Raw genomic sequence first — 20,898 nt, 5'->3', positions numbered from 1 at the left:
AACGCTAAAATTTTTTGTTTTTTATATTTAATATGAATAGTTGAAGTGAATTCTCCTGAGAGAAAAATGGATTATGGGAGTGTGTGACTTGAACTGTTGATTTGGCCATGCAGATATATGCCTTTAGCTTTATCTGCCATATTGGAATTAATAACCAAATGTGTCTTTGTTCCAACCACTGCGTAAGCCCCATACAGAGATAGGCTGGTTCACTTGAAGAGAATCTTTTCTATGATCCGATTCAATCATGTTAAGGAAGGCTCCGTAAAACCCAGTAGAATAAGTAATGCGGTAGAATCTATATTCTATTTTAGTTTAGTTATTTTACTTATTTCTTTAATTACTTAATAGTTTTATAGTAACTTAATAGTTTTATAGTATTGAAATGCAGTCATTTCCTCTGTATTGACCCGATTTATGATACTATCGGAGTGAAGTGAAATAAGGGATCTAGATCTAAAGAATGAGAGAGGCTAAATTTTCTTAGTAACAAGTAAATCCTTTGTATGTATCAGGTCTGAGACGACCCAAAAAGCACTTGATCATCTTGAGTTTGCTCCTGAGATTTCGCCTTGAGTTTGCTCAACAAGCTAGTCCCATTTGTTAGGTAGATTCATGTAATCAATCACATCTTGAATGTGACTCCTAGGCTATTGGGTTACTAACCACATTAGTAACTAATATGTTACTCATATTAATCCCAATCATATTGCCCATTAGTTTATGACAACATGAGTTTGCTCATCCAATTATCATAATCTAATTTAAGTATTACCCCATATTCATGAAAGAATAACTTTCGATAATTCAGGTGTTACCATAAGACCCCGAGCTTGAGTTTGCTCAACAACCCAAAGGCCCCCAGTACTGCCGGCTGAATTATAATATTAGGGAGGGGCAACCGATTTTAATAACTTGCTTATTTACTTAACTTTTTAACGAGGGATTTTATTTAAGTCTCATAATCTAACTTAGTCTTGATTTGCTTTAGCATACATCAGACATACATACATTCACATACATTGGCGTTATGGACATATCATCTAAATTATTCCGTCGAGCCAGAGACGGAATAAAAGGCCAAACCTAAGGAAATACTAACTATTACATATTTTTCTTTAGGTCCTCCGTCTTCTCCATGGCGCCTTAAAATTACATATTAATTTCTATACTACTATAAAAAAACTTCAATTGAATTGAAGGGAATCAGATGAGAGGAGAAATTACAATAGATAGTAGAAAGGCAAGACGCGCAGGCCCTATTTCAAAAATACCAAAAGACTAAAAGAGGGTCCAAATATGTTCATAACTCCAAACATGCATAGACTCAATTAAATAAATTTATTTGGTTGATTACATAACCGGCTTATGTAATATTTAGGTTAATCACATTAACTCGTCAAATTAACTTTCATCCAATTTTACTTCTAATTGTTTTGTATCTTTATATTAATCCTTAGATTAATATAACCATATAAAACGTTGATTACGCACGTCCCAACTATTTTGATTTCAATTCATTTAACACTTTGATTTACATATTGGTAAAAACAAACATTTAAACGAATTTTTCATTCGATAATCAAAACAGAAAACTATTAATTTCTGAAACATATATATACATTTAATACAAAACGATTTTAAACCATTTAAAATCAAGTGGGTATCGGGCCGGGCCCGAGAGCGGGCTGCTGCCGATTGGCAGCAGCCCTTAGGGCACGCGGGACGCTGATGCCTTGCGACAGCGGCGCCCCTGCGCCGCATGCGGCTGCTGCCGCGAGGCAACAGCCGCGCGACAGCGGCCAGTCGCGCCGCGAGGCGCGACTTGGCTGCTGTCGTTATATATAAATTTTTTTTTATTAAATATATATATATATATATATATATATATGTATATATATCAGTTCTAAAACAATTTTAAAACGATTTTCAGAAATAAGAAAAACTACAATAGATTTCCGTTTTATCATTTAGAATTAATAAAACTAATTTTATCAACCTAACTATAAAACTAATAGATTTTGTTATAATGATTATCAACCAAAATAATTAGGAACATAAGCATAATCAGTTTTAATTAACAATTAATCAAAACTTTATTTATCTTTAGAATTAATTAATCAAAACTATTTGTCAATTAATTCTAACCATAAATATTTATTCAATCCTATTGAAAACTTCTATATTTTCATATATGAAATAACGGATTTAACGATGGCTCTGATACCACCGAAGGAAATTAGGGCTAAGGTATAGCAGCGGAAATATAAAAATTTTAGTCTATTTCCTTTTAACCATAGGATCCGTTAATCGTTATTTCATATAAAGAGGGATAAGAAGGAATACCGTTCGATGAACAATCTACCGTTGTTAAAGAAGCGCCCACAATTCTTCTCCGAGGTTCCAACCGCAAAGTAGAATACGGTGAGGTTAAGATAAAATCAACCCTTATGAGATGCAACCAAATTAGATTGCCTCTAATTAACCAACACAAGATCAAGGAGAAAGAGGGATGAATAAGATTAATCAATCGATGGAATGCCGTATGAATTCTTGTCCACGAACTAGGAGATGGGAATTTTTTTTCTCTCTCTAATTAGCAATTTTGAAAATCACTATAAGGGGGAGGGATAGGCTTAGTCGAAATTCCTATAGGGAGGGGGTATATATAGTTGCTTGTATCTAAACCCTAGTTAGATAGGAATAGGTTACTTAATAGGAATCCAATTCGGAATAGGATTCCTAATTATTATCTCATTATATATCTAATATATTTAGGATAATAATAAATAACCTAATTGGATAATAATAGGAGTATATTAATCTAATTAAAACTCCTAATTTAATTATCTCTTAATTAATTTAATTCATAATCCTAATCAAATTAGGATTAATGGAATAAAATTAATTCCTTATTTCTATATATAAATTTCGGCCCCCTCCATATATTTGGGCCTTACTGGGCTCAATTGGGCTTCCATCTATTAATCATATCCATCTCTCTTTTGGTTCCAAGTCTTATGTGTGATCCATTAGGTCCTTACTACTTCTGGCCGTATGCAACTATTAAATTAATTTCTGCAAGAATTATATTTAATCATTGCATAACGGAATGATGTACTGAGTATGTTATAGGCAAGTCTGTAATCATTCCCCCAGAGTCCGTTAAGAAGACAGGTTGATTCTGTCGTTAACCCTTCCGTATTAGTTACGGTATAATACGATCCTTTATCAACTACATCCTTGAACTAAATCTTATGACTATGGGTAATGTCAAGTCACATATAGCGAGACGTTCGTTTTACTTGTTCTTGGCCGAGTCAACTCAAAAAGATAGGTTAAGTGAAATCTGTATTTCTACTCTTAAGCTATCACCTTGCAAGGGTTTAGAGTCGAGTCTTCCACAAGCGATCCTTGGATGTATCTCCCATTAATCGGGAGTGATAAATGCTCAATCCAATGTATAACTACCCTGAAATTACTTCATGTGACACCCAACCTTTGCAGTTCACACCCCAGAGTCATCTCTGTTAAGGATCGTGGGACCGCAAGATCAAAGTCTCACATTCAGTAATTCAGGATGACCAATTAACATTCTTTTGAGTCTGAGGATTAGTTATACCTAGTAATACCAATGAGATGAACAGTTGACAAGGATGAATCTACCCATCCTGTTATCTCAAGTCGGATCCCCAATCCTAATGAACAACGTTTCACCGGATCTATGTAACTGTCCAAATATCTATATATATGAAGCTTGTGAGATCAGCTTTCTGTCGGACAGAAGACATTGTTACATACAAGTCTCAACTGTGATATATCAATCCTAAACATATCACTTGACTTGGGGTGGTTTTAAGTTTATTAGTTTATTATAAATTTTTGTCTCACTTCATGCTTGTATGAACACTTTATAATCACTTTAAACAAACTTACGGATTTCCTTTTATTAGACTTTATTTAGTGCTTAAAAGGGATTGCCTTTATATAGTTATAAAACATATATCTCATTAAAACAAATGATATAAAGAACAATTCATTTACAATAAGTTTGTATCCCGCAACAATTGACTATAGGACACTAAACCCCAACAAGGAGACACCTAAACGACATGGACGAATGCAAGGTCTGCAAAAAAATCAGAATCAAACCTGCACATTCCGAAGGATTATTCTGAGGCGAACCTTAGGGACTTCATTCCATGCACCATGCAGCAGCAGTTCTTCGCGGGGACCTTGAGGGAGTGGATTCAAATGAACATCCAGAGCCAGCAGAACTGGCAAGACCTCCAATGGAGATCGATATTTGAAATTGGTTGTTGGTGGATTTGGAGGTGGAGAAATGAGAAGATCTTTGATGATTCAAAACCATAAGTGGCGGACAAACCTACGTTTATCAGCTATCAGGCTAGAAAGATGGATCGTGGAATGCGAAAGTCGAATGGGATGGTCAACGACGGCGTCCAGAATCGCCATAATTGTCAGAACCGTACCTTGCTGTGGAAAGCTGCGAGGGAGAATTGGGTTAAGGTTAATAGCGATGGGGCCAGCAAAGGGAACCCCGAGGCGGCGTAGTGTGGAGGCCTGATTCGAGATGCAAACGGCAATTGGTTAGGAGGTTTTGTTTGCAATTTGGGGATTAGCACAACCACTCTGGCTGAGCTTTGGGGATTATATTATGGGATTAGGCTGGCCTGGAAACTGGGATTTCGAAGAGTGGTTTTTGAACTGGATGCACTCGTGGTGGTAAACTGTGTGAGGTCCTCTAGGTCGGGGAATCATCGGCACTATTAGCTTATTGAGGCTTGTCAGGACATGTTAAAACAGAGATGGGATGCTCGCGTTGCTCACGTCCATAGGGAGGGCAACAAAGCAGCAGATTGGTTGGCGAATTTCGCATGAACTTCTTCTTTAGGTCATCACGAGTGTGATAGGCCGCCAGCAGGCCTCCTGGATATCCTCCATGCTGACATAGGAAGCGCAAGCCCTGACTGATTCTTTGGTTTTTTTTCTTTTGTCTTAGTTCTTGAAAAAAAAATTCCTCTTATATCACTATTGGGGAATAAGCATTGGAATATTAAAAAACACATGTACCAATACAAAAAAATTAATATTTTGACCAAAAAAACTAAAACAAAAGTTATTGAAATCCTACAATGATTTATATTTGGGGAAAAAACTAATTTACTATAATGACATATATAAAGGAATGGAGAAAGTATATATAAACACATTACTACTATGGTAACTATTATCCTGTTTATATATATATATATATAAATAATATTATGGGTTATCAATATTATATTTTTACATATTACATTTATTAATTTATATGTTTTCATAAATAATTATATGCTCTATTTGTTTTGTTTCCATTTATTCCTTAAGTTTTTTTTATTAAAGTCAATGAAAAAAATGACAAAAATACTTTTATATTCCATTGTTAATGAAAAGATATTTACTCATACGAGAGATTCTGTAAGATAGTACTCCGATAACTGAAGTAATCTTTTTAGTACCTGAGATAAAATAGAAAGATGGTCAGAACAAGGTTGTTGACAAACCATTTCACTCTAATGCATAAGTTACCAAAGTATAAGATCGATACTAAGCAATTGAGAGTAATTGCAGAGAAATGTATGTATATACTTTGATTGTAGGGTTCACGCATATTTATAGGACATATTATCCTTAGGTTTCTCTGAAGAGTATGGATGTGATTTAGATAAGTTGTATTATACCTAATTTAGATTAATTTAATTCCAGACGGACAAGTCATGAACAGTACAAGTTGGATTCGGATGTTATCCCTGTTGGTCCTTAATGAGGCGGATTAGTTCTAAAGGGGGCATGATTAGAACTATTGAGTAATTTACACCTTTAAAAACTTTTCTTACTCAAGCCAATGAACACAGATGGCAATTCTTAGAGTCGGAGGCAACTTCAGCTTACTGGCCTTTTCAGCACTTCAGTTTACTGAGATTGCTTTTGCTTTTGCTTCCGATAATCCCACTCAGAGGGCAACTCTTAACAGAGGCCATGAAGAACATAAGACAGATGGTGTTTCAATTATGCACAGAATGTTCATAGTATTAATGTGAGATAAATATAAGAGCATGCAATATTCAGTAGAAATAAAGGCAATGGTAGGGAAAGAAGTTACTTAGTAGATTTATACTGGTAGAAGTCCTCAAAATACATTCTTCTGAGTTTTAATCTAATATTGAGCCCTTTCAGAGGTAGAGAGCAATTTTTTTACAATACAGTATAAGTTTAAGTAAAGTATCTTCCTTTAATACAAAACTCAACTAATCACTCTTTGATGCTTATAACCGAAGCAAAAAAAATGCTATTGATTTTCCAATCGAGAAGATTACAATTTCAGATGAGAAATGTATTTGAACTAATCTTTCTCTAATCGATTACACATATATGAACTTGCTTTGTGTTTTTGCTCTTTGCTCTATTTTTCACTTTTGTAATGTATCTCGTTTATGCTCGATGTTCAGTTGTGAAACTTGAGATTAAACTTGGCTTTTATAAGTGGAGCTTTCAAACTAGTCGTTTGAATCAGAAAGAGACTGTTGTGAAGGAACAACTTATGTTCTTCTCTAGAGCTTCAGATTTCTCTGCCCATATTGCCACTTAAGGAAGCTAGTTGTTTTCTGTTCAGAATATCGTTGACCGTTGAAAGCTTCTCCAATGATCTTCTTCTGAATTCTGATTCCGCAGACTGCAGGCTGGTCGTTTCTTTTCTGGTGATGATTGAGAGAGATGAGTTTCTGATAGAGTCTTTTGTCTTCGTATTTTATCCAGAATGGGAAAGTCTTCTATCTGACTTTGCACATGGGCTTCTAGTTATGGTTTTGGGCTTTTTGGTTGGGTATTTAATTTCTTTTAAGGCCTTTTTAATATAGAATTAGCCACTAATACGTTATACAATATTTATCACTTAAATAGAATTATTAGCACATAAGGTCATTATCTTAAATCTGAATTTTAATTGCTAGAGGGATATAATTCCTTAGTTGTAATTTTTGTCATAATCAAAACTTTATCACATTGGGTTTCAACAATCCCATTGTTCCGTGTGTTTAAGGAAGGACGTTCATATTTACATTAATCTGATGGTCCCTATTATTATGGGCATTTCTAATAACCACGGATGGGGACATGTGTATAATGATATTATTACGCATGATATCAAATGTACCTCCTTTTGACTCTCAAATATATTTAGGGCTTCGTCCTTCGGAGGTTTATAGGGCTGGTATGCTCGGAGAATGGCGCGTCATTTCATAGTCATTTGGTTTTTCAAGGTGGTGAATAGAGTGTTGTGTTGCAGATGATCTGTAACTTTTCAAAGTGTGTGGATTGGGATGTCCTCGCTTTGGGTAGACGTGTAGTTTCTCTTTAATATGCATCATTATAATCGTCATTCAATTCCTTTGAACGCTCGAAACGTGTATTTGAGTGCTTTATCCTATGTAGAAGTAGGAAGAAAGGCCCGTGATTTCCAAGGAGCGTCGACACTAACAATCCTTTTATTGATGGCGACCTTTCACCTGTTTTTTTATGAACCCTTATAAAAAGGTTTTTTTGGCAATGGGTTTCCTTTTGAGGCTTTTTCCAGTTATTTCTAGGTTCTGATCTTCAACTATCCTTTCCAACAAGTGTAAGTTTTCTTTCTCTCCCATTTTTCATTTTTATTGTATGGAAGTGTTGAAGCAGAAACTCCCATAAACCCTCAACCTTAGAAGCAACTACCTCATCTTGTTCTGGTGAAATCGAGAACATGCCTCCTCGAAAATAGAATAAATAAGGATCCGACGAGGTCATGAAAGTAGCTGTTGAAAATAAACAAAATCTCAATGCCTTTGATCAAGGTTCAAGCCTTACGGCTTCCCATTGGCGAATATACCCGTTTAATTTCGTTTCCTTGAGGATCTGGAGAGACATCTTCCTAATCTTGGTCAACACATCAATGATGGAATTCAGAAGGGTGATGAGGACTTTCCTGGGGTTTATTGTCAGCATTTGTCATACGACATGAATTTCCCTCTTCTAAAATCTATTGTGAATGTGATGGAAGAGTTCTATCTAAGTCTATGTCAATTATCGCCAAATGCTTTGCTAGAGTTATTAGCTCTTCACAAGTAAGTGCGGTACAAATCATAGGAACACGATCATGAACACATATTCATGCAAATTCGGATTGTTTCGAACGCATACAATCCCGAAGTGGAATCCCTAGGTCTCGGGACCTCTAAATGTACATTAACAAACTAACGCGACATGCGAATTAAGCTCGATTAGTCTTGTTAGACTCATATCAATATCCTAATTTTTACCATAATCCTAAAATTTGACTAGTGCATAGACTCTTTTCCACGACATCGGTGCATAATCATCCTGCACCTCCTTATCTCCTTCTACAACCTTCACAACTTAGTGAATGAGCAGGAGTCCGAGAAACCACAATAGTGTATTTGGTGAAAGCCATTACTATGAAAAAAAAGTAATGAAAAAAGAGTTAATGTACATATACAAAAATTTCTTTATTAATCAAAACGCATTTCGATTAAATAAAAAATGCTCCCAAAAAATTATTTCTCATTAACAGAATTTCCAAAAAAAAAAATCTATAATTTTTGGGAAAAAAAAACATTTTCTGTTACTTTTAAATGATTTTAGAAGACTAAATAAATCAAAACAAAGTATTTTGATTGTCCAAAAATTAATACAAATACACCACAAAATTGATTTTTTTTTTAAAATACATACTAGAAAAAATTGGGTGGAAAACGGTCTCGAGAAGCTTCCCCACGTGCCATAGACGCGCTTGGTGTGTGGGGTCCACACACTTCACGTGGCATGCTGTGGTTGGCCACTAACGACCACTTATGGCGTCGTGGTTAGCTAGGGCGTCGTGGTTAGCCCTCTAAACTTGGTCTGATCTAGAGTTTTCAGGGTCTCTGGTCATGATGGTTAAGTCAGTTTGTCCATATGACGAACATAAATTAGGGTTTGAGGCACACAAACTCTCGGTTAAGGCTGAAATTTGCATTATTCCGAATCAGATCGCAAATCTATATAGTTTTATGCGATTTCGGTGCCGTTTTTCACCAAAAACAGTCTAAAAAACATGTATGCGTGCCCAATTAAAAACATTGACACAAACATTAATCCTACCATGAAAAAATTATGTTTTTCTTCGTATTCACGGATCAAAACTGACAAAACACGAGATCTATGACTCTTATACCAATGAAATGATTATTAAACAAATAAATCGAATACAAATACGCTTATTTTGTTTTTGACAAAGTAAACCTTACTTTGTTTTTTCCACCATTAGATGGTGATGAACTTTGACAAAGTAAACTCATCTAATGGTAGAAAAAACAAAGTAAAGCTTACTTTGTAAAAAACAAAGTAAGCATAGAAGACATCCTAAATCTATAAACTATATATAACCTCTTTTTAGGTTAAAAACATTAACTCTAATCCTCCATTTTTTAGATGGGCTTGGTCCAATTCCATTTCGAACGGATAATTATTCGGCTATTACCCGAATAATTCTAACAACATAGAAATGATATTTTTGAAATAATTTTTTTTAAAAAAAAATCAGTTGCACAGAATAAAATAGTTACATAATTATAACCACTAAATATAAATATAGCATTTTACATAAACTTCATTTTTTCTTACAAGTTTAAAATAAAGTAATGGATTGGAAAAAGATTTACTCTAACAACTATAAAATAGAGTTTGAAATGGAAAAGTAGAATTTTTATATTCACCTAATACTTTGTATATAGAATTTTTATACTTAATCTTAATTTATTTTAGCTATTTCTGAAATAAATTCATTATGAAACTTAATTTAGTTATAGATAATTGCATACAGGAAAGATATTAAAAATTGCAATTATTCTCCATGTTTTTCATTTTTTGAAAGCGACATCTAAATTAATTTTTAAACCAGATTGCTTGTATTTCATTAGCTTCTTGGTCACAATATTTATTCTATATTTATTCACGTGCAAACACTTAGCTATCAAAAATTGTATGATTGAACCAACAATTTTTGGTGAGATGTTTATTCCATTTCCCTTAAACTCGTTTAAGCTAACATATCTCCTTTTACTTAAAATATGACCTTTGTCAATTGAATTGCGGTAAAATGTAACTAATATAAACATGCTTTAAATAAATTGATAAATAAAGGTAGAATGAATGCACCCTACAAGAGATCCTATAGCTACAAGTCGTCATGATATATACAAATGGAGATATTGAATTTGTTCAAAAAAGATATATCTCCACATAAATAAATGACAAACCAGTTTCTGATTACATAAGGCCAGCTGCTTTCATGGCTACCTTAAAATCTTCCTCACTGTTGGAGGGTGGCACCTGCATTTCCATAGGCAATAAAATTTAGATTGTGCCCTGCTATATATAGAAAACCGCCATGCATATTTTAAGAAGCAAGAAGGTAGAAACTGGAAGCATAAAAACCTATGTTGGATACTCCGGAACTCTTGGAAACTGAAACTTCACCTTTCGGTGTGTGTGTGTGTGTATATATATATATGGTAAAGGCTATATATACACTACAAATATGTTTAAGATTTATAATCATACCCCTATATTGTTTACACGTTTCTGTGCCTATATTTTTAACAAATACTTCCTCCATTCCATTATATAAGTCAATCTAGGATATTTCATGCAGACTAAGATATACAATTAATGTAGAATCAAATTAATGAATTTACCTCTATAGTTTTCATCCCGAAATACTGGTCAATTTTGTCCATGATCATTTGGTCACTATAATCCATCACAAAGCTAAAGACAGCTCCTGCAAAATTGTATCGGAGTGATAGGAATCAATTTCACAGTTAATACAATGAATATAGCATGTCACATGTGAAGAAAATTGTTTTTGATAGTACACTGATAACCGGATTATCTGTCAAATTTATGAACAGCTACCGGAGTGGTAGGATGTTGCTTTGACGTTTCTTAACAGAAGCTAATAAAGTTAACTCTTTACTTCCCAACAACCAAACTTTTTCATGACAAGTAAAACAAAACAATGAAATTTACCTTTGCGGCCAAAACGCCCAGCTCTACCAATTCTATGCAAGTACACTTCATAATTAGGCTCTGATGGATTCTCAAACTTGACAGGAAGATCATAATTAACTACCACATTAACCTGCGTAATAATCAATAAGTATAGTCAAGGCGATTGCAGCAGAGTCGGTAGTGATAAGAGTATTATGAGTTAGATAAAGGAATCACGTCACCTGTTGTTGGTCGAACCCTCGGGCAAGAAGATCAGTTGAAATAAGAACTTGAGTTAAACCATCTTTAAATTCTTTGACTATCTTGTCTCGATCCTCAGTATTGAGAGCACCGTGAATGGTGGTAACTTCGTAACCAATTACAGTTAACGTTTCGTGTAACATGGCAGCAGAACGTTTTGAGTTCACAAATATAATTGCCTGCCCCATCTTCTGGCCAAATTCAAGTATTTTTTCTTTCACCACTAAAATCTTGGCTACCTCATCCAAACAGGTGACCTTGTACTGCTTCACTGAATTTAATGATAGCTCTTCTTTCTTTACAAAAAGTTGATTGTGATCATTCTTCACAGTCCTAGCTACAAATTTTTTGACAGTCTCATCAAATGTTGCAGAGAACAAAAGAACCTGAGAAGAAATGAAATAGAAATAACAACCCAAACAATTGTTCTCTAAATGAAGGAAATATAAATAGTAATTCCAAGTGTATGGCAAACCTGGCATCGAGCATTGCCTCTCTCAATGTCCTTCATTATCTTCAGTGAATCATCTTGAAAACCATCCTGCGTCATTTCAATTTTTATTAGCAATAAAGGAAAAGAATCATATTAATTACAGATATTGTAAAGTTCATGCACACAACATATAGTGAAAAAACAGATGAGACATTTTCTCCTCAGAATCAGAACATTCAGGTAAAAAATCTTTGATTTCAAATTGGATTACCAGACAGCTAAATTTAATCGCTTAAAATCAGAAAGCGTGTCAATAATTTCTGTACTTAAAAATTCCAAGTGCATCATATCAATGAGAATTTCCATCATACATGCTAATGCCAGTTGAAAAGTACCAGTTGACAGTAAATTGAAAATGTTATAACTGAAAGATACAAACAAACACCACTCCAATGGGTACCTTGGCAAGCATGTGATCAGCCTCATCAAAAACAAGAACCTTCATCTCAGTAACACTCAATTTCTTCAGTGACATCAATCTCTTTATGGTACCAGGAGTGCCGATAACTATTTGTGCAAATATAGGTGCCCGGATTTTAGACCGGGCATCTCCACTCTCCATTGGAAGAGCACTCTCTGAAGTGATTCCAGTATACTTTCCCATCTTTCGAAGAACATCGAGATTCTGTTAAAATGTTAAAATAATTGAGCCAAGTAATGACTTTCTTTTTTGGTTAAATCGAAAATGCAATAAAGGATTGCATCATTTCTGCTTAACCATTACCCCATAATGAGAATTCAAAGAGTTGCTCAGTTTATCAAATACCCATAAAAAGACCATAGTTTTCAAAATGAAATTCTTATTTTCTGATAGGAAAGAGTGAGGTAAAGTATGTTCTCCGACAAGTATGTTCTCCAACAAGTAAAGTATTTTCTTTATCAAATACTTGTAAAGAAATCTGATTGATATGACTTAAATATTAAACCAATCAACTCACTCATCGACCGACTGAATAATTTGGGATTTCTGAGGATTAAAATTAAACCTTAAAACTGTACCTTTCAAAACGATCTTGCTTTCTACAGCAAGAATTCACAAACTTATTATTTTATTTTTAAAAAGAACTAATTTTTACCATAAAAATAAACATCAATCCTCAAATAAATAGTTAACGAAATTGTGTTGCACTTTTAAACAAATCATGCCAAAAATGTATCCTCATTTAACTGTTTTCTTCTCAATCAAACAAACAGGGCACTTCACAAGACAAATGAAGTAACAACAATAAGAGCTACAAGAAAGAAGCCTAACCTGAATGGTCAGCTCTCGTGTAGGGCAAATGCAAAGCGCTTGAGTTCTCTTCAAATTTGGATCGACACGACTTAACATGCCAAGCACAAAACAAGTGGCCTTACCAGAGCCATTATGTGCTTGAGCTATCAAATCTTTATACGGAGGAGTGAGTATCATTGGAAGACTAATAGCTTGAATTTTGCTAGGCTTCTGAAATTTCATTTCCACATACAACCCTTTCAACAACTCAAGTGATAAGTTCAAATCTTCAAAAGTAGCTGCAGAGCTATACGGTGTATCACCGGATGTAACCTGAATCACATAACAAATTAATAGGACCAATAGACATCCTAATATTAAACTTTTTCATACATTAGGATATATTTTCACTTTTTAAAAACCCTTAGAGACATATTTGGTACTTATGCTAAAAAAATATTATTAGCTTCATTAACTATTTTTTTCAGGCGACTATAGTATGTAGCTAAAAATCTCTGTGTGCCACAACTTATAATTTTGTGAGGAGCATACCTCATCAGCATCTAAATTTGTTTGTAACGGCTGAATTTGTAGAATTGATATTTCCCTTTCGAGCGTTTCTTTCTGACATACCTCATGTTCAAGCATCTTGCGAAGGTTTATAATCTCAGTGTTTCTTACAGCCTACACGAAAAGTGCTTATGAGATATCAAACCAGATCAAAAATGGAAAAGAGATGTTGTGACTCAGCAGTACTCAAAGTAAATAGAGGAGTTAGTAGTTGTAATTTTGTTAAATAGCATAGTTATCGACTGATCAGTGAATTGTAAGTATACCTAGCATGTATATTAGACATGCTTTAACTCTCTACTTCAATTTATATGGCTATGTCCTTCGCTCTTCTTCTATTTGTCTCTCAATATCCTCTGTTTCTATCTAATTCTCCGCGATAACATACCTCTGAATTCTTTGACTGAGCTAGCTGTCTTTGAAGATTATTGATTTCCTCTTGAGCAACCTTCTTCAAGAGTTCATGTTCAGCAATGAGTTTCTCCAATTTTGTATCTTGCCGTCTTGCCAAACTTTTATATTCAAATCCTTCCTTTAATCTCAACATATTCCCCACCTCCATTTCCTATGATTGGGAGAGTGGAGAAAAATACTTATTAATCAAATTGAAAAGAAGATTGTTATAGGTATAACTTATAAGCAAGTGAAGCATGTCAAGCCAAACAAAGCATGGACTATCAAATTATTGATAAGCAAAGTAATATATATGGTAACTGCACCAAGTAGTCAAAGACAACAGCTTCCAGATTATTGTTTTAAACACATAGTGCTGTAAATTTTGGCATTCACCTCACCAATTGCAATTTTTAAAGGCATGAAGCCAGATATATACTAGATATGTTTTTTATAGAAGACTCCAGTATAAATTTTGGTATTAAAAATGAAGAGAAAAATGAGATTCAGTAAAAATTATATCTCCAAATTTGCTGGTACTTAATTCTCCAAGAGACCACTGACAAACACGATGACTACATATCTGGTAAAATCCCACTCAATGACAAGGAAGCTTACTTAATGAACAAAAAAGAATAGCTAACCATGCTCAGGCATATCCCAATAAACCAAATCAATCATGAAAGACAAAATTAAAAGAAAGAGTTAGAAACTTAGAAACTAACCTAGGGATTTAAAAGTAGGGGAGTGTAATGTAAGTGACTATAGTCTACTTCTGAGCGACGGGAAGCAACGGCGGCTGTGAGGAGAAGCCGGTAGAGCGGTTGAAGAGAGGTATTATTGCTGTCGCCTGTCTGCGTTTTCTCAATTGCAGTACAGAGAAATCGCAGAGGAAAGGGAGGGAAACGGGTTTAGAGAGGTAACATCTTTTTTATTTTTTATTTATTTTTTCTGTTTTATTAAATGAAACGGCGCCGTTGCATTTTAGTGAAACGACACCGTTCATTTGGCTACGGAGCTGAATGATTGGATAAAAGTCAGAATGTTGATTCCGTATACGCTTATCGAGGAGTATTATTTTTTGACAGGAAACTGACATGTATTATTGAGCTACTCTTGATTAAAACTTTTTTTTTTTTTTTTTTATAAAATGTCAGTATCATTTCGTTAACTTAATAATACAAATACAAAAAAGAATAAAACCTTCATCTCATACAGGTAAAAACTCACAAAGGGAAGAAAAGACTACAAAGAGTAATACATAGACTACAAGGAGCAATAACAGACTACAAAGAGCATTAAAAACCACAAAAGATACAAATACAACAAACATAGAAGTCATATCCTTCTCGTAATTCAAATCCCGTTGAAAAACCGTTGTAATCCATACTCCATCCTTTAGGCTCTTCCGGACGTTCGGATCTGAGTCCTTTCTATTTGTGCATCCACGCAGATCTATAGATCTACGGACAAGATAAACATTTTCCACTCTTGCTAAGACCGAAAAAAGAATAAAAGAAGAAATATAGCTCACGAGAGTAGATCTGACGGAAAAAGAAGTTCAATAAGGTAGATAGACTTCAAACTAACAACAAAACCTAAATCTAATGCTAAAAACGAAAACTAAAATATAAATGGGAGGAGGAAGAAGGAAGACAAGCTTCTTTCTTCCTCCTCAACGAGATAGCAGCGGAAGAAAAGGCAGACGAGAAGAGATGGCAGTTCAAGAAGGGTGAGGAAAAAGAAAAGGCAGAAGGCGGAGGAGGTGGGAAGGAGGCGGAAGAGATCTACTCTTGATTAAAACTTAAAAGAGAATTAATTTTCAATCTTCGTGAAGATTCCAGCTTAAGTTTCCAGAAAATAATTATTATCATATCACTGGTTTACTGGCATATGAACCTGCAAAGTTATGAACTTAATTTCTATTTCCTTTGTTATCATACTTCCAGAAAATGTCTTTTTTTTTCTGGATTACTTTGATAAGCAATCATACCTGCATTATCAAAGATTGTATTTATTGTTTATTCGGTGTTTAGACTATTTTCCATCCATAGATTCGCAAGAGCCAGAAGCTCAGCCACGTCTAGTGGTGTTAATGAACCATTGTAGTTTGAAAACTATTCGAATTCTGTTTGTACAAAACTCGGTCAAAGCTCGTCTTGATAAGACTCGAGTTCGGGATGGGTATGAGTACCAATTAGCCTGATATTCGTTAAATTCGGATCGAAAGCTCACGAACAACTCGATTAATTTTTTATTATATATATATGATATCTATGAAATGAATCAAAACACGTGAAACTTTAGAGATCCTCAAATCTGACACCACGTGTAGAAATATGGGTCTTCGGATCCATTAAAGACTTCCATGGAACGTTACTCAATAATGGAAACCCCCATGCGGCTAGGTGTGAGTACGGACTTTTCCGATCCTAGTGATGAAATTAAGTTGCCTCGCTCAGCATGTTGTAGGTGGACCTTGCGTTGCGTCGTACGGGATCACGGACCGAAATCCGAATCTTTTGTAACTTTAGAGGTTTTTAGGCATGTTCAATCGGCTATATGCATCATGGCTCATCAGCCACGGATGAGTCAGATGCCACGTCATTAAATGAAATAGTTTTCTAAGCAGGCCAAGACAGATCGGCTATGTGGTCAGTTATAAAACTAAAGTTTGTTGGATATTATTTGTCCTCACAAAACAAAACAAAAGACATGCTAACTATATGAATAAAAATGGAAGTAAAAAAATACAAAACTAGTAATAGAAGACAAATTGGTAGGTTTGTGCAGAGAAAATATTGAAATTGTCAATTGACAATTTCATTGCTACCAATTGTCAATTCACACGTATTTGACTAAGTCCAAGACATGGGAATCAAATCTTAAATCTAATCTGTGCTCGTTTCGACCTTCGTTTCTGTCTGATTGTTCCATCATTGACTTGTTTAACGTGTCCATTTTCTGAGCAATTCGAGAGGAATGAAAGCTGATAGAATTTGTTTTCTTGATCCATTCTTTTCCCAAATAGGGTTTTTATACAAAAATATTCACATAATCAATGTCTAACATCTAACTCTCTATTTGACTAAGAATTGTAACATTCCTAATTCATCTAGCTCTCTATTTGACTAAGAATTGTAACATTTCTAATTTATTCCATTCACAATAACTACAATATGAAAACAATAAATATAATATATTTTCCAATACACCCCCTCATTCGGAAGCAGCAGGAGGAGGGATGTTGAGATTGTTGTAGAAGTCTTCAAAGAGTACCAATGGAAGGCCTTTGGTGAAGATGTCGATTATTTGATAACGAGAAAGAACATGATGAAGAACCTCTACATGACTTTTGGCCACCTTTTCATGGACAAAATGGATATTCATTTCAATGTGTTTAGTGCGTTGATGATGCACCGGGTTGCCTGAGAGATATATTGCACTAACATTGTCGCAATAAACCATGGTTGCTTTCGGAATAGGACAATGGAGCTCCAAAAGAAGGTTCATGAGCCAACATGTTTCATAAACTACATTGGCAACTACATGATATTCAGCTTCAACACTAGACCATGACAAGGTTGGTTGACGCTTATAAGACCAAAATAATAGATTATCACCCAAGAACACACAATATTCGGAAGTCAAGCGTCGTGTATCAGGACACCCACCCTAGTCTGTGTCGGTGTAAGAGACAAGTGAAGATGAAGAGGTCTTGTATAAGTGTAAACCGAAAGTGAGAGTCCTTTTGACATAGCGGATGATACGCTTGAGAGCTTGCATATGATGATCCATAGAATTGTGCATAAATAAGCAAATTTGTTGAACTGCATAAGAGATATCGAGACGGGTAAAAGTGTGGTATTGAAGCGCTCCAGCTAGACTGTGATAGAATGTGGGATCGACATGAGAGGAACTGCTTGTCGCACTGAGCTTGGGTTTAGTGTCAACTGGTGTGACGGTCGTTTTGCCGTTGGACATTCCTACACATTCAATAATGTATGTAGCATACTTCCGTTTGGGATAAAAAGACGTCCTTTTTATGATGACTGAAATACCCAAAAAAAAGTGAAGGTGTCCCAAGTCCTTCATAGCAAATTCTGAACTAAGAAGATTAATGATATGTGTACACAGACCATCAGAAAAAGCTGATAATATTATATCATTAACATATAGTAAGAGATAAGGAATATGAGTGTCATACCTACATATGAATAAAGAATTGTCACATTTGCTATTTGTGAAACCAATGGATGAAGCATAGTCGGCAAACTGTTTGTACTAAGCTTTAGGCGCCTGTTTGATACCATAAAGTGATTTGCGTAACAAGCACATATGATTAGGAAACTGAGGATCGCGGTAACCCATATGTTAATACATATAAACAGTTTAATTGAGTTCCCTATGGAGAAAAACATTTTCACATTGAGTTGATGGAGTGTCCATGACTTGGACAAAGCCAAGCTAAGAATAGTGCGAATGGTAGCGGGCTTGACGACTTGACTGAATGTCTCCCCACAATCAATGCCAACCTATTGAGTTTTTCCATCATCTACAAGACATACTTTATGCTTCTCAAACACACCATTAACATTCTCTTCATGATTAAGAATCTATAGGGACCGAATAATATTAACTCCAGGTGGACGCGGTACTAAATTACACGTCCTATTTTTAATTAGAGCATTGAATTTGTCGTCCATAGCCATTTTCCAGTTCGGATCACGAAAGGCTGCTAGAGGGTTGTGGGGAATAAGAGATTTGGAGATTTGGGTATGAAGATTGTATTTGGGATTGGGTTTATGTATAACGTGTTGACTACGAGTTATGGAACGGGTTTGGTTTGGGTGGGGTTGAGGGTTGGTCATAAAAGGAGGAGGCGAATTGGGCAGATTTGGGATGGGCTCTGGTTCGGTCGGCCCATTAAAATATATTTAAATCATCCAAAAAATCAATTATCTCGGACAATAGTTGGAGATCCTCCATCAGGGATTAATGGAATAGGGATACCTTTCCCCATCCCCATCCCCACCACGACAAAACTATCCTCAAACCCGTCTCATGGGATTCGTATCGGGATTCCCCGTCCCCACCGGTGCAAATCACCAACGGAAATGGAGAATCCCACCCTATTTACATCTCTAACTGTTATCAATTATAAATTCATTATTTATTTTATTTCCATTTAAAATTGTATTTTTAACTTTTGAATTTTTTTCAAATATTTAGTTTAATTTTAAAGAAACTATAAGAATATAGTTTTAGATAAAATAAGTCAGATATTGTTAATCATAATTGCTGTTTAAATACTTGTTGTGTTGTTAATTAAGAACATGATACATGATGTAAATGTAATTATAATTGATTGATCGTTAAATAAGTCAAATTAAAAACTCAGGAATTTAATAAAAAAATAGCAGGGTGTAAATATGACATGCTGGCAATCAGCATCGAGGATCTAAATCAACGGTTGAAACAAAGCAAATTCAAGTGACGCGGATCGAGCCTCCACACCGTCGATAATATTAAATCCGACGGATACAAAAGATATGGCGCCGCGTGATTCAATTCCAGCGCTCAAAATTTGATTTTTTAAAAAATCCAAATTTGAGAAACCACTTCTGTATAAAAAGCCCAATCCGGCGTAGATCTGAAAGCAAGTTGTTCTTCTCCTATCTTCAGCTTGTAAATTAAATTCAGAAAGAAGAGTCGCAAAAATGTCAGGAAGAGGAAAGGGAGGGAAAGGGCTGGGAAAGGGAGGAGCCAAGAGGCACAGGAAAGTGTTGAGAGATAACATTCAAGGTATCACTAAGCCTGCAATTCGTAGACTTGCTAGAAGAGGAGGCGTGAAGCGTATCAGCGGTCTAATTTATGAAGAGACAAGAGGTGTTCTCAAGATCTTTCTTGAGAACGTGATCCGTGATGCTGTTACTTACACTGAGCATGCTCGAAGAAAGACTGTTACAGCCATGGATGTTGTCTATGCTCTCAAGAGGCAAGGTCGTACTCTCTACGGCTTCGGCGGTTGATCTTATCTCTCAAATCTGTTATAATTGCTTTATTTCTTTGCTCAATTTAGATGACATTAGATTTCAGATTCTGTATTGTTGAAGAATGAATGATCCTCTGATGAGGTTTGAATCATTCAGTTGTAAATGGAGTTACAGATCTGAATATGAAATGGAATTTAGATTTAGCAGTGTCGATTATTACCTGAGTTTCCCCCAAATATTTATTAATTTTGCGCTTTTGAAACTTTGATTGAAGAGCTTTGAAGCTAGGGTTTGACACACTGATATCCTTAATGAGAATCTAATCTCTCATACTGAGTTTTTCGCACTTGTTTACTAATTTATTCTGTTGAGTGTTTATACTGGGTTAAAGGTTTCTTTGACCTCAAATTAATATTTAAGAGTATTCAAGCCTATATTGGGTACACAAAAGTGCGAATGATGGTTTCAGTTTCTGTGATTAGGTTTGATTATATGGTTAGATCATACTTTAAGAATGCTGAATTTTGCATATCCGAATGAAAGGGAAACAAGTTGTAATCAGTGTTTTTGTAGATCGTAGAGATGCATAGCCTAGTGTTTCTTTGATATTTTAATTTTGAAAAAAAAAAACAAACAAAAAAAACTTTGTGGTTATATCTGTTTTCATAGGTACTCGTGTGATATAAAAGTTTATAAAATGGTATTTTGAGATATATTTCGTTAGTAAACACATACCAAATTAACTAACGGTGTTTAAGACATTCTGCAATGTGCAATTTAGCATATAACAACCGCAATGAGATTTGTTATTTAGCCTTTCCAATTTAGGCCCTGTTTGTTTGAGGAAAAATATTGTGTTCTGGAAAATTTTATGCAGAGAGTATTGT

At 34.9% G+C, this 20,898-nt stretch overlaps 2 protein-coding genes across 3 annotated transcripts; one reads left to right on the top strand and one right to left on the bottom strand.

The window, feature by feature from the left end:
- Positions 1–10,171: 10,171 nt before the first annotated feature.
- Positions 10,172–14,911, bottom strand: LOC136210694 (DEAD-box ATP-dependent RNA helicase 38-like). Of its 2 annotated transcripts, XM_066002067.1 has the most exons (10): positions 14,741–14,911; positions 14,011–14,187; positions 13,605–13,736; positions 13,092–13,385; positions 12,240–12,464; positions 11,822–11,887; positions 11,328–11,732; positions 11,125–11,236; positions 10,791–10,876; positions 10,172–10,425 (listed from the first exon to the last, which is right to left on the bottom strand). In XM_066002067.1, exons 2-10 carry the CDS (start codon positions 14,182–14,184, stop codon positions 10,363–10,365), a joined length of 1,557 nt encoding a protein of 518 aa, XP_065858139.1. In that variant the 5' UTR covers positions 14,185–14,187; positions 14,741–14,911; the 3' UTR covers positions 10,172–10,362. The 2 variants fall into 2 exon arrangements, with proteins under 2 accessions (XP_065858139.1, XP_065858140.1); XM_066002068.1 differs by lacking the exon at positions 12,240–12,464.
- A 4,759-nt stretch (positions 14,912–19,670) lies between these two features.
- LOC136210696 (histone H4) lies at positions 19,671–20,227 on the top strand. The gene has a single exon (XM_066002070.1). It carries the CDS (start codon positions 19,736–19,738, stop codon positions 20,045–20,047), a length of 312 nt encoding a protein of 103 aa, XP_065858142.1. The 5' UTR covers positions 19,671–19,735; the 3' UTR covers positions 20,048–20,227.
- Positions 20,228–20,898: the final 671 nt, after the last annotated feature.

The sequence above is a fragment of the Euphorbia lathyris genome, chromosome 1 (genome assembly GCF_963576675.1).
Source record: "Euphorbia lathyris chromosome 1, ddEupLath1.1, whole genome shotgun sequence".
NCBI classification, from domain to species: domain Eukaryota; kingdom Viridiplantae; phylum Streptophyta; class Magnoliopsida; order Malpighiales; family Euphorbiaceae; genus Euphorbia; species Euphorbia lathyris.
The sequence above is the reverse complement of the archived record's forward strand: the minus strand, read 5'-3'. Positions and strand labels throughout refer to the sequence as shown.

Coding starts and splice junctions, on each gene's coding strand:
- LOC136210694 (XM_066002067.1), bottom strand. CDS start 14,184: ATGGAGGTGGGGAATATGTTGAGATTAAAGGAAGGATTTGAATATAAA. Junction 10,877..11,124: donor TGGGCGTTTTGGCCGCAAAG/GTAAATTTCATT, acceptor ACAATTTTGCAG/GAGCTGTCTTTAGCTTTGTG. Junction 10,426..10,790: donor TCGGGATGAAAACTATAGAG/GTAAATTCATTA, acceptor ATGGAAATGCAG/GTGCCACCCTCCAACAGTGA.
- LOC136210696 (XM_066002070.1), top strand. CDS start 19,736: ATGTCAGGAAGAGGAAAGGGAGGGAAAGGGCTGGGAAAGGGAGGAGCC.